We start from the raw sequence: 13,265 nt of genomic DNA, 5'->3' as shown, positions 1-13,265 counted from the left end.
TTATTTTATGTTTATTTCTTATTTTTCGGAAGTTTTTACTTTTTAAATTGTTTGTATATACATTTATATAGTTATTATACATTATTATATACTAACTTGTAATTTTAAATTTAAGAACTCTAATATCAAGTTGTGAACAAAGTCTACTTTAGAGTATGCCATAAATTTACAAAATATATTATCGTATATAATCATTATCATGCATTATTTTATCATTACTCTATCTAGCTATATATAACATTAATCATCAACATCATAAATTTATAAAAGATTCATTCAATTTCCATCCCTTTTTAACCCCATCCCAATTTGCAATTTCTCTAAGCATACTACGGATCATAATCATATCTTCATCAGAAACTAATTGTAATTCAACACCAGATATAATATTTTGAGATGTTGCAAAATTCTCTGGTTGTAATTTTAAATAATTTATAATTTTTTCAATAGTTTCTTGTCTGTTCAATGATTCTTTATCCTTTAGAGCATCATTTTTTAATTCACTTTTTTGTTTTAAAATATTTAAAATAGCTGATGATGATTCACCAGTTGAAGAAGGATTTGGTTTTGGTTTTTTAATGCCAAAAGTACCTTTTAATTTTCCAGCAGAACCAAATTTACCAGTCCATGTAGGTGTACCAATTTTATTCTTACGTGTTTGTAATCTTGATTGTTTTAATGCTTCAACAGCTTCATTTGCATATTTGTTTGCTTCTCTTTCAACTAAAGAAATTTCTTGATCTTCTGAATTAATAACTTCATCATGTTTTAAAGCACTATGAACTCCACTTTGAGCAAATATACCAGCCATGAATCTTGAATCATCTTTTGGTTGTTGTTCTTGTTGTTCTTGTTGTGATTCTTCTTCTTCACCTTCTTCAAATTTATCTAATTTTGAAACTCCTGAAATTTTAGCAACTTTATAAAAATCATCATCATTTTTAAATTTTTTCTTTGTTAATGAAGCAGATTTACGTTGTTTTGAACCACCATATTTATCTTCTTTACCATTATTAAAAATATCACCAGTTTCTGTACCTTGTTCATTTTGATCACCCAAAGTAAATAAATCTTGAAGATCATTATTTTTAAAAAATCTTCTTTGTTTAGGATCTTTTAAAATTTTATTTTGTAAAAAAGTTTTGAAGATTTGTCTATGATATATTTTTTCTTCTATTGATCCAGTTGTCATTAATCTATAAATGGTAATATCTTTTTTTTGTCCTAATCTCCATGCTCTTTCTCTTGCTTGTATATCTGTTGATGGATTCCAATCTGGATCATATATTATAACTCTATCTGCACCAGTTAAGTTAACTCCAAGCCCACCAACTTTTGTAGTCAACAAAAAAACATTTAAATTTGGATCATTATTAAAATTATCAACTAATGCTTGTCTTTTCGAAATTGGAGTAGAACCATCCATTCTAAGGTATGTAAAAAATTGATTTGGATCATTTAAAGTAGATAAATTAGCAATAAATTTTTCTAAAATATCTAACATTTGTCTAGTTTGACAAAATAATAAAGTCTTATGATCTTCACTTTGCCACAATTGTAATAAATTTTGTAATACTTGCATTTTCCCTGATTTTTTGGGATCTCCATAACTTTCACGTTTCATTAAAGCATCTCTATAAATTAAATCTGGATGATTACAAATTTTTCTTAAAACGTCCACTCCCATAAGTACATTTCTTTTACCTTTTACAATAGCATTAAAATCTTCACTATCTAAAAATTTTTCATATAAATCTTGTTGTAATTGAGTTAATTTTACAAATAACACCATTTCATTCTTTTTTGGAAGGTCTTGAGCAACATCATTTTTTAATCTTCTTAATAAATATGGTGATATAAGATCTCTTAATACAACAGCACATTTATATGCTGTTTTAACTTGTAAATTATTTGAATTTGCATAACCACCAATATTTATAGGTATTGAAAATTGAGCTTGGAAAACTGGAAGTGTACCCAATCTTCCGGGAAATACAAAATCAAATAATGACCATAATTCAATTAAATTGTTTTGAATAGGAGTACCACTTAAAATAATTCTATTTACTGTTTTAATTTGTTTACAAGTTAATGAAATATCAGAATCTGGATTTCTAATCTTATGACCTTCATCTAATACACAATACCCCCATTGTTTCGGAAGTATATATTTCGAATAAATACGTAACCCAACATAAGTTGTAACTAATACATGACCTTTTGTCATAACTCTATTAACAATTTCTTGAGCATTTAACTGTGATTTTATACCACGAAGAGAAGTTTTGGAAGAATTTGGATCACTATTTTCTAAAAATTCTTCCATTTGAATTTCACTTAAATCTTTATCATTAGACATACCAGTTCCAATACTATGTAATATAATACATCTTAAAGGTGGCCACCATCTATGAAATTCATTCACCCATTGATTTAAAACAGTTGCTGGTACAACCACCAATACTGGTTTTTTTAATAAACCAGAATAATGTAAACCAGCTAAAAAAGATATAATTTGTATAGTTTTACCTAATCCCATTTCATCACCTATAATACCACCAGTTTTTTGTGAATATAATTCCCATAACCATTGTACACAAGTTTTTTGATAATCAAATAATGATGGATAAATATCACCAGGTAATTTAAAAACATCATTTAATTTTGCATCTGTTATTGTTGGATGTGGTTTTAACCATTCTTCTAAATCTGGGGAAGTGTCTGTTTTTCGAAGTGCTGATCTTTTGTTAATCCATTGTTTTAATCTTTTTTGATAAAATCTTTCATCTCCATCATCTATATTTCTTGATTCTATTTCTTCGTTTTCTTCTTCATCTAATTCTTCTTCAAATTCATCTTGTTGAGCCTGTGATTCTTCTTTTAGGAGGTCTTCATCATAATTATAATCTTCATCTTCATCATTATCTGGTACTTCTTGTTCTTCTTGTTCTTCTTGCTCTTCTTGCTCTTCTTGTTTTTCATTTAATGTAGTAGTCAATTCTTCAATATCTTCTTCAAATCCTGGTTTTTTCAAAAATACATGACTTTGACTTGAGCTATCCCCCTTCTCAAATGATTTAAACGCGTTTTCATTCCCAAAGGCAGTTATTTTACCTATTCTAATTAAATAATCACGTTCAGATTCATCTGGTAATTTACCACCACCATCTTGTTGTTGTGATTGTGGGTTGTTAGGTGATTCAACCAAAAGTTTTTTAGATTCTGATAATCTTTTTTTAATATCGGTTAGATCTTGTTGTGCTGGTTGTAATTCATTTTGTTCATACCATGATATATCTTTTTGGATTTTTTTACGTTCACTGATTTTGGTTCTTGGGTGGGATAGTTTTGAAGATAGGGAATTTAAATGTTTTATTTTTGAATTAACTTCTTTTATTTGTTTTTCTAATCTTTTTTCATCTTGTTCTATATCTTTTATTAGTAGGAGTTTGTTAGCTTGGTTTGTGATTGTGTTTTCTAAATCGGTTTGATCGAATACTTTAACATCTGTCATGTATTTTTGTTAGTGTGGTGAATATATATATAAATTTGGTTGTAAAAAAAAAAAAGAGAAAGGTTTGATATAGATAAATTAATTTGTTACAGAAATATCTCAAGATTACATAATTAAGATTTTTGTGATATAAAATTAAATTTAAAGTATGGCGGTTAGTGATGATCATCAATATAATCAATACAGTAGCAAACGAAATGATACAATAACCGCTTAAGAGAGTAAACACTACAAATCAAACGAGTTTTATAAAATGCTTTTTCATAATATGCATTAACTACCTACCAAGACTATTTAACGTTCAATGAATAATAATTATATATACCTCTTTGACTAAATTCCACTGGCCAAACATCTTCCTCAAAATTTTTATCTTTATAACTATTTAAATTATAATAACCAATTGAACAATTAATTTTTCTAGCTGCATATTTTAAAAAATCCGGTTTTTTAATTTTAGTTACTATTTTATTCCCAGTTTCTAGATCATAATAAACTAAATTACCTTGATTTATTTTTTTATAATCTTTTTCTGAAATCTTGTATATCCATGATCTTCTACCTTCATTATCGAAAAATTTAAAAATTTGAGGTTTACTATTAGTTGTTGATAAATCTTGTAAAAATGAATCATTAATATTCATAATTTTAAAACAATCTCCATTTGATGTATAATCATAAAGTGATTTATAATCAAATTCAATAACTTCTAAATTTGAATTAAAATTTGTTTTTAAAAAAGTCTTGATGTTTTTATTTAATGATTTTATACCTGTCAAATCCAAATATTTAATATTTTTGTTGTTAATCATAAATTCATTTAATTCTTCTAATGTTAATGATCTTGCATGACTTATATTTAAACTTATTAATTCTGGGAATTTTTCTTTGATTGTAAACAAAATTCTTGAATTTATTGGCATACCTCCAATATTTAAATATTTTAAATGAGGAGCATTTAAATGTTTTAAAGTATATAACAAATAAACATCACTTAATGGACTTATAACATTTGAATCAATCTGTAAATTTAACCATTGTAATGATCCATTACATATTGCTGGATGTGATGTTAAAAAATGTATAAGATCTTTAGTAGTAAGTTTAGAACATCTTGAAAGATTTAAATGAGTTAATCTTATATTTGTTGATAATTGTAATAAAGTTGATGAATTAATAGATGTATGAGTTAAATCTAATCTTTTTAAATTTGGTAATTTAATTAAAATTTTTTCCAATAAATTTGCTGATAAATTTGAACAATCATGTAATGATAATTTTGTAATTGAAGTATTTTCTTGTAAATTTAAATTTTCAAAAGCAATTGAAAGTCCAGTACTACTTGCTCCACAAAAATCAATAGCTTTTAATTTTTTTAATTTATTAAATAATATGTCTAATACATTAACATCAATATCATCTTGAATATTCTCTGAAGCTAAAAATTCAATTAAATTAGGAGTCATTGATAATGCATGAGTAATAGTTTTTGAAGTAACCATTTGAATTTCTTGATTCATTCTACCAGTACGACCTAATCCAATAGATGTAAATTGTTGAAAATCCATAAATTCAACATATTTCCCAATTATAGGATTTATTTCTAAATTATATAAAAATTTATCAAATGAATGAGGTCGATTAAAAATCGTATATTTATATATAAAACATAATGATAATTGATGGAATTTTTTAGATAATAATGGAATTGTATTTGCAAATTTTTCTAAATTTGAATTTATTGATGAAATATCAGTATCAATATAAACATATTCAAGAATTTTCATTAATAATTCAATAGGTAAATTTAATAACGGTGATGCCGGTACTTGTTGTTGTTGAATATGCTGTAGTAGTTGAGTTGAAGATTTTCTTGATTCTGTTACATCATTCATATCTTCATCACTATATGAAGAAGCTGGAGAAATATCATTTAAATCTTGTTGATTTAATTGTAGTTGTTGTAAATTTTTTGAAGATTGAGAATTTATGTGGTGAGGATATGGATGATGATGTTGATGTGGATATGGATCAATCATTGATGCATCATCTGAATAATAATTATATGATTCATTTGATGTTATTGGACTTAAATAAAATTGTGATGAAAAATGTGGTTGATTTGAAGGTGGTTCATCCGGAGGTGATGATATTGGTACTAATGATAAATCATTTGGAATATCTATATCTTCTTCTTCTTCTTCATCATCTTGTATGTTATTAGACTGTGATTTTGATAATATAGAATGTATATTTAATTTATTATTTGCTTGATAATTATTTTGAAATGATGAACTTGTTGCGATCTCGGAGTTTGATGAATCTTTTTTAATTATTTTATCATTTTTAGAAATTTGTTGTCCCATAATTTGTAAAAAAGATGATATTGAACGTCTAATACTTATATGATCTTCTAATTCTTGTTGTTTATGTTTTTTATTACTTGTATTTGATTTAAAGAATAATAATGAATCAGATGATTTACTTTGTTTTAAATTTTTGAGTTTATGAGTATTATTATTATTATTTTCTTGTTGTTTAAATGATGATAACTGAACAGATGAATAAGATGGATAAAATGGATCTTGATATTGATCCAGTATTAATTTAGTATTCTTATATTTATTTCTACTTGATTTATAATTATCTTGAAAATGTTGTAAATTTTGATTTTGTTTAAACATAATTTTATTTTATTTTATTTTTTTTGGTTGTAACCAAAAATTAGTTATTCTGTGTTAAGTATAAAAAGTATTTAAATAATTTAAATTATTAATATCATTTATTATTATAAATAGTTGAAGAATTGAATAAAGAAATCAATTGAATGAATGAAATGAATGATAATTATCAAAAATTTAATTGATTGAATTAATATAAATGACTTATTAAAAAGAAATTAGAAATAGTTTGAGTATTATATAATTTCTATTATAATTTTTATTTCTAATTGGTATTGAAAAAAAGAAGTATTTATTTTTAATTGTGTTACTATTACTTTTTAAAATATTATTATAAAAAGTATTTCGCTAACAAATGTCATTTTTAATTTACATAAGTTAAAGAAGAGAATTTATTAATTGATTCACCACCACAATAAAATTGAACTGAAACCAAATGGATTTAAATATAAATTTTATTGTCAAGGGAATGTCTTACTACGGCATTTTTTTATTTAACTTAATGGTTAAGTATAATTTTTATACAATACCACACAAATGCATATGCAAATTAAATTAAAATTACGAGAGTTAAGTTCTCAGTTGTTAAATTCCATTTTTAGGTCTTTTTTTGTTACTTCTATGCTACCAAGTCGACCAGAATGCTCTGATTTTTTTCTCCTCCTTCCTCTCGACCTTTCGTATCATAAACTTGTTTTGGATTTAGGTCGAGATCATTCTATTATATAATTCTACTCCGCACTTTTCATTTTTATTTTGAAAAGTAATAACAAAAAAAAATTGTGGGGTGTTTTTTAAAATATTTTAAATCATTTTTGAAAACTCCAATTAATAAAGCGGCAACTTATTTCCATCAACAATTTATTATAATAATTACTTACTATGAATACTAAACAGGTATTTGACTGATAATCTGTATATAAAGGTTTTGGTAAATTGATGTATTTTAGTGTTAAATTTCTTTAATATCTCCAAATCGGAAATATGTTTTCTCTTAAATGTATTCAAAGTATATCGTATTTAATATTCATATGTTTAATTGTTTCAATTTACGTAGCTTTTAGAAGTAGAGCATAGAATATGAGTTCGCTAGTTCATACTTAAAGGACCAAAAAACAAAAAAATTAATAAAAAAAGTTAAGAAATTGTACTTTAGAAACAGATGATAAATTAGATTTAAAGACTTTTCATGAAATTGTAATATCTGTTTGACTCTAATAAATAATACTGTCTACTATATAATACCTTAATAAATGCATCTTAATGATCTTATAATATGGAATTTTTCAAATCAATTATAATAATTTTAATACAAAATTTTTAAAGATTTTCTTCAATTTTAAATATTTCCCATCTTTCATTTAAAATAATAAAAATTTCATTACATAAAAATTTTGATTTTAAATCATCTTTGAATATAGAATGAGTTTTATCTGGATGTATTAAATTAATAATTTTTAAATAATTTATTTTAACTTGTTTTGGCATTATAACATCATTTGTTGATAAATTTAATAATTTTGGAGAATTTAATTGGTGAGGTAATATTTCATTTAAATTTATTAACATTTTTCTTAATTCATTGTTTTTTTGTTGTTGCCATATTTTAATTTTTTCAATTATTGAATCTTTGACTAGTGAATCTAATTCTTTTTCTTCGACAATTTTTGATTTCGTTGTTGCTGTTGGTTTTGAGGTAGTTGTAGTAGTTGGTTTTTTTGTTGTTGGTGGTGGTTTATGATTTTGTGGGTTAACTATTTTATCTACTCTTCTTTTACCATCCATTATTTTTTTATCATTTTTATTAAATTTTTGAATCAAAATGTTATACACTTCCAAAGAGTCTTTAAATTTCTCCATTAATTCTAATGATTCAGCTTTTATTGATAATAATTTAGTAAACCAATATTTCACTGGTTTATTGTCTATCTTAACTGAATCATTTGAACATTCATCTATTGAAATTAATTTAAATGCTTCTTCACAATTGATTAAACTTTCTTTTAAATGACCTAGATTTTTATTGATTAATGACAAATTTGATAAAATTATAACTCTGTATTCATGAGTTGGTGGTAATGCATCAAGACATTTAGTGTATAATTCTAATGATGTCACGAAATCTCCATTTTTAAATGATTCTGATGCCTTTGCTTTGTTTGAAGTATAATCGGATTCTATTATTTGATTTAATGGTGTTGAATCTCTAAGATTTGAGTTGGTGGTGTTTGGTTTTGTTGATGATGATATTCCTAACAAATCTACTTCAACTTCTTCTTTCACTGGTATTGATGTAGATGGAGTAGATGATTTTGACAATGATGATGGCGTAGAACTTTGTCTATCGTTGTTTCTTATATTTGATGATGGTTCCTGTTTTATTTGTGAAACATTGCCATTCTTTGAACTTGATCTTGAGTTAGATGGTCTTTGAGGTTGTTTTGGCGGTATTGGCGAAGAAGTTCTTGAAATTGGTCTTTGAGGTCTTGAAGGTAAGTAATCTTTCTCCTTTTGTTTTACTTCCTCTGATCTTTCTTCTGATCTTTCTCTTGATCTTTGTTTTTCCTTTTCTCTTTGTAATCTCATATATTTACTAATTTCTTCTTGATTTATATTTTCATCATCTGATCCATAATCTTCACCACCAAATGTTTTTTCATGTGCTTGTGATTTATACTTGTTTTGATTTTTCATCCATTGAGGTAAATTGTCACTATTATTATTACCGTTATTATTAAAATTTTCTAAATTTTCAATGACTTTCTTTTTAGAGAAATTGTAAAATGAATTAGCTTTTTTAAATAAATCATTTCCAATTTCATTAAAATTTATTTTATCTGGTCTTATACCTAATATAGAATCATCTTCTTCATAATAAGTAGTAGAAGTTTGTTGATGACTATTATCTCTAGTTGTAGTTCTTGATGATGATCTAGATGAAGTAGATGATCCAGAATTTTTATTCATTATATAATTAACACAATCCTGTAAATTTGGACCTAGCTGAGAAATAGCTTCATTTGAATCCTCTATGGAAAATCCGATATCTATTAATTCTGCAAGTACTTGATCTTTTTTTGTGGATTTGAATGAATTATTTGAAATATGCGAGTTGTTTGAGTTGTTTCTATTTACAGTTGGTCTGATTGGTTTTGGAGGTGCTATTGGATGTGAAGTTGATGACTTTGATGCAATTGATTGTTTTTGTTCTGGATAAATATCTATAAAATCATCATCATCTAGCAATGATTGTTGATTTGAATGTTGAGTATGGTTGCTGTTGCCATTTAGACTTATGGTTGGTGATTGTGATTGTGGACGTGATTGCACTTGCGGTTCAGGTTTATTAAAGATTGCAAAAGGATCATCATCTATATTTGATGTGGTTGAATTTATGCTATAATGATTGAAGTTGTTTACGCCTTGCGCCTTTGGAGTTGAAACTCTACTTGGAATTTGTGAAGAATGAGAACTAGATTGTGGAGATAAGATATTTAAATTAGACCAAGATGAATTAATAGAATTGGATTGATTTAATGGTTGTTGTTGTAATTTTTGACGTTCTGATAATGATAATTTGTTTAGCCGTGAATTTACATTATTGTTTGCACTTGCTGATTGGAATAAATCTGCAAATGCATCTTTCTTTGGTGGCATTGTTTTATGATGATGATGATGCTAATTATATATGCTAACGGTTAATGAATGACTAGATAGTTTTGATTGAATTGTATTTTTTTGGTTGTAAATTCTATTTTTTAATTATATTTCGTATATTTGATTTGAAGTATGATTCAAAGTTTCATAATTTTTTTCTGGTTGCAATTTTTAGAATTTTAACACAATCACGAGTCAATTATAACAGATTAATCAACAATCACTTTCTCCACTATTATTAAGTTAGAATCAAGATCAAAAGAATGAGTAATAATGATACCAATGATCAAGAATACCAGAATATAACATCAACCCTATCATCATTTTATAAATTCTACGAATACCAACTAGAAAAACTAGTAAAACCAAGAATTCATAAATTTGAAATACTACCAAAACAAGATCAACAATTATTATTATGGTATCAAAAACATACAGAATATATTCAAGAATGTATACATATCAACAGAATATTTACTCAGAAGCTCGCAATGGATGCTGCTCAAGATTGGGGTATTCCATTAGAACATGAAATTTGGGCACCTGCTTCACAAAAACAATTTGAATTAACTCAATTAATTTTATTACAATTAACTAGAGAATGGAGTGAAGAAGGATTAAAAGAAAGAAAAAATTCATATAATTTAATAATGAATCAATTAAATGATAAATTTCCCAATTTTTTAGAAAGATCAACTAAAAAAATCTTAGTACCTGGTTGTGGATTAGGTAGATTAGTATTTGAATTAATTTGTCAAGGTTTTAATACTCAAGGAAATGATAATGATTATCATATGTTGTTTACTTTTAATTATATACTCAAGAATTGTGATTTACCTTTTAATTTATCAATTTTCCCATATTTAGATAATTCATTAACGAATTTTACCAAAAGACAATTTCAAATTAGACCTATAATTATACCTGATATATCACCTATTGAAAAATTAAATGAATTAAATAAAAAATATAATGGAGAAGTACCGTATAATGATTTGATTTCAATAACTGCTGGTTCATTTATTGACTTATATGGGAAAGTTTTAGAGTCAGATTCAAAAGAAGCTCAACAATTAAAGTTGCAAAATAAAAACCAATTCGATATAGTAGTAACTGAATATTTTTTGAATACAGGAAATATGATAGAATATATTAAGACAATAAATAATTGTTTATCAACAAATGGAATATGGATAAATTATGGTCCCATAACAGAAGAAAATAATAAAGATAATGAAATAGATTTTACAAAAGAAGATTTAGGAGAATTAATAACCAAATTAGGTTTTCAATTTCTTGAAAGAAGTGATTTCAAAGATTCTTATTTTAGTAATGATTCACTGCTTTCTACAAATACTCAAACTTGTGAATTTTGGATTTGTGAAAAAATTATTTAATGGTGTTATATATTAGTTTTATAGATATTAGAATCCAACCTTTCTTCAATTTCAGAATCATCATCTTTTAATACTCCAGCTTCTTTTAATACTTTAGTAGTATTAGTAACTATTTTATCCCAGTCTAAAGGAACTTCACCAATCTTATTGTTGAATTCAACAGTTTTGGTCCAGTTTTGAGCATCTTCAGTTGAGTAATCCAAATTGTTAGCAATGTATTCAATTGACTCATCTAAATGATCGTTAAAGTATTTTATTCCTCTATTTATACAACTAATGAAATTTGAAATATCTTGTTTCTTTTCAATTACGGAGGTGGAATTACCAACAATAATCCAACTTGGCCATGGTGTATATATTTCTCCAATTTTTTTAATTTCCTTATTATCATAATATTTCTTACTTGTAAAAAATTCCCACATAAAAAAATCACTATTTTCAAATTCTGAACTTTTTATTAAATTAACAGAATCTCTTAAATTTTTAAAAGTAGAACAAACTTTAAAATCTTCAAATTTATCCAATCCAATAGAATGAGCTAATACAAAACTCATAACGTATGATCCACTTCCAATTCTAGATATACCTACTGCTTTGTGATTTTTTAAATCTTGTAAATTTGTAAGTTCGTTACGATTGTTTCCAGTTGACACACTCCATAACAATGGAGAATTGACATAAGTATCTAATAATTTTAAGTCATCGTTTCCTTTCCCAATTTCAGCTATGAATGCTTCAGTTAATCCAATAGCTAAGTCTACTTCTTTTGAGTTTAATAATTTTATGAGTTTACCACTACCTTCTGGGACTGGGATGAATTCGATTGATAGGTTTTTTTCTTTGTAGTAACCATGTTTTTCAGCAAGAAATAGTGGAGTTGAGAAATGTTCTGGTATGTAAGCTACTTTTAATGACATTGTAGGGATAGTTGGTGGTGTGATACAAGTTGGTTGTAAAAGTTAAGTATCAATTGAAAAATTAAGGTTCGGATAAAAGTTTGTACTTTTGTGTGATTAGATTGAAGACATTCTGATTACATTAACAACTTATTAAAAACTATAAATTTAATCAAATAAGCTTCACCATTGCATGGTCGAAGTATTTGATCTACAATTGATTAATCTATATGGCCCGTTTATTTCGAAAAAATAGGACATTTATTGTAACAAATTCAATTACTTGTTTATATAACTTTATAAAACTTCAAATGAAACTCTCTTTGATATATTTATGAATTACTATAACTGACACAGGACTGTACTTTATCTTAAAACTTACAATTTCTTTCTTTAACAACATGTCGATCTTCTATTATTATTTTCAGAACTAAGATCAATTCTATTATCATTGATTTCAGAATTTAAATTTTTATTTCCATTACCAGCTCCACCATTTATCAAATTATCAGGAATTTTTTCACCAATTCCAATGAATACTTCATTTACATTATATGAAGTTTTAGCACTTGTTTCAAAAAATAATAAATTTTCTTCTTGAGCCAAAGATTTACCTTCTTCATAACTTACTTTTCTTAACAGTTCTTCATTATCTTCAATTGATTCATCTTCAACTAAATCATATTTATTTCCAACTAATGCAATCGTTATATCTTTATTAGCTTGTTCATGTAATTCTTTAACCCAATGTCTTGCTTTTATAAACGATGCAGGTTTTGTAATATCATAAACTACTACTGCAGCTTGAGCATTTCTATAATACATTGGAGCTAATGATGCAAATCTTTCTTGTCCTGCAGTATCCCAAATTTCATATTTAATGGTTTTTTCACCTATTGTACATTTTTGAGTTAAAAATGCTGCTCCTATAGTTGGTTCTTTATTTTCTTGAAAATCATTTGATACAAATCTTAATACTAATGATGATTTACCAACTGCTGCTTCTCCTAATAATACTAATTTCACGGATGTTGCAGGTGTAGGATGATGACTCATTGTAAATTATGTGATTGTGCAAATATCTGATAGTGATTATTAATAGTTATAGATTGTGTTTGAT

General features: G+C 25.7%; 6 protein-coding genes across 6 annotated transcripts; 1 reads left to right on the top strand and 5 right to left on the bottom strand. All coding sequences in view use genetic code 12, as the record gives it.

Annotated features, from left to right (window-relative positions):
- Nucleotides 1-253: 253 nt before the first annotated feature.
- On the bottom strand, nt 254-3,514 carry KGF54_000085 (DNA-dependent ATPase; the record flags this gene model as incomplete). The annotated part of the gene is made up of 1 exon (XM_051766807.1): nt 254-3,514. One exon carries the CDS (start codon nt 3,512-3,514, stop codon nt 254-256), a length of 3,261 nt encoding a protein of 1,086 aa, XP_051622700.1.
- A 290-nt stretch (nt 3,515-3,804) lies between these two features.
- KGF54_000084 (uncharacterized protein) lies at nt 3,805-6,198 on the bottom strand (the record flags this gene model as incomplete). Its single annotated transcript, XM_051766796.1, has 1 exon — nt 3,805-6,198. One exon carries the CDS (start codon nt 6,196-6,198, stop codon nt 3,805-3,807), a length of 2,394 nt encoding a protein of 797 aa, XP_051622699.1.
- Nucleotides 6,199-7,515: 1,317 nt separating this feature from the next.
- Nucleotides 7,516-9,852, bottom strand: FGR32 (Fgr32p; the record flags this gene model as incomplete). The annotated part of the gene is made up of 1 exon (XM_051766785.1): nt 7,516-9,852. One exon carries the CDS (start codon nt 9,850-9,852, stop codon nt 7,516-7,518), a length of 2,337 nt encoding a protein of 778 aa, XP_051622698.1.
- A 263-nt stretch (nt 9,853-10,115) lies between these two features.
- On the top strand, nt 10,116-11,249 carry KGF54_000082 (S-adenosylmethionine-dependent methyltransferase; the record flags this gene model as incomplete). The annotated part of the gene is made up of 1 exon (XM_051766774.1): nt 10,116-11,249. One exon carries the CDS (start codon nt 10,116-10,118, stop codon nt 11,247-11,249), a length of 1,134 nt encoding a protein of 377 aa, XP_051622697.1.
- Nucleotides 11,250-11,254: 5 nt separating this feature from the next.
- Nucleotides 11,255-12,166, bottom strand: KGF54_000081 (uncharacterized protein; the record flags this gene model as incomplete). The annotated part of the gene is made up of 1 exon (XM_051766763.1): nt 11,255-12,166. One exon carries the CDS (start codon nt 12,164-12,166, stop codon nt 11,255-11,257), a length of 912 nt encoding a protein of 303 aa, XP_051622696.1.
- A 372-nt stretch (nt 12,167-12,538) lies between these two features.
- VPS21 (Rab family GTPase) lies at nt 12,539-13,201 on the bottom strand (the record flags this gene model as incomplete). Its single annotated transcript, XM_051766752.1, has 1 exon — nt 12,539-13,201. One exon carries the CDS (start codon nt 13,199-13,201, stop codon nt 12,539-12,541), a length of 663 nt encoding a protein of 220 aa, XP_051622695.1.
- Nucleotides 13,202-13,265: the final 64 nt, after the last annotated feature.

The sequence above is a fragment of the Candida jiufengensis genome (assembly GCF_024610255.1).
Source record: "Candida jiufengensis strain CBS 10846 chromosome Unknown scaffold9, whole genome shotgun sequence".
NCBI classification, from domain to species: domain Eukaryota; kingdom Fungi; phylum Ascomycota; class Pichiomycetes; order Serinales; family Debaryomycetaceae; genus Lodderomyces; species Lodderomyces jiufengensis.
The sequence above is the reverse complement of the archived record's forward strand: the minus strand, read 5'-3'. Positions and strand labels throughout refer to the sequence as shown.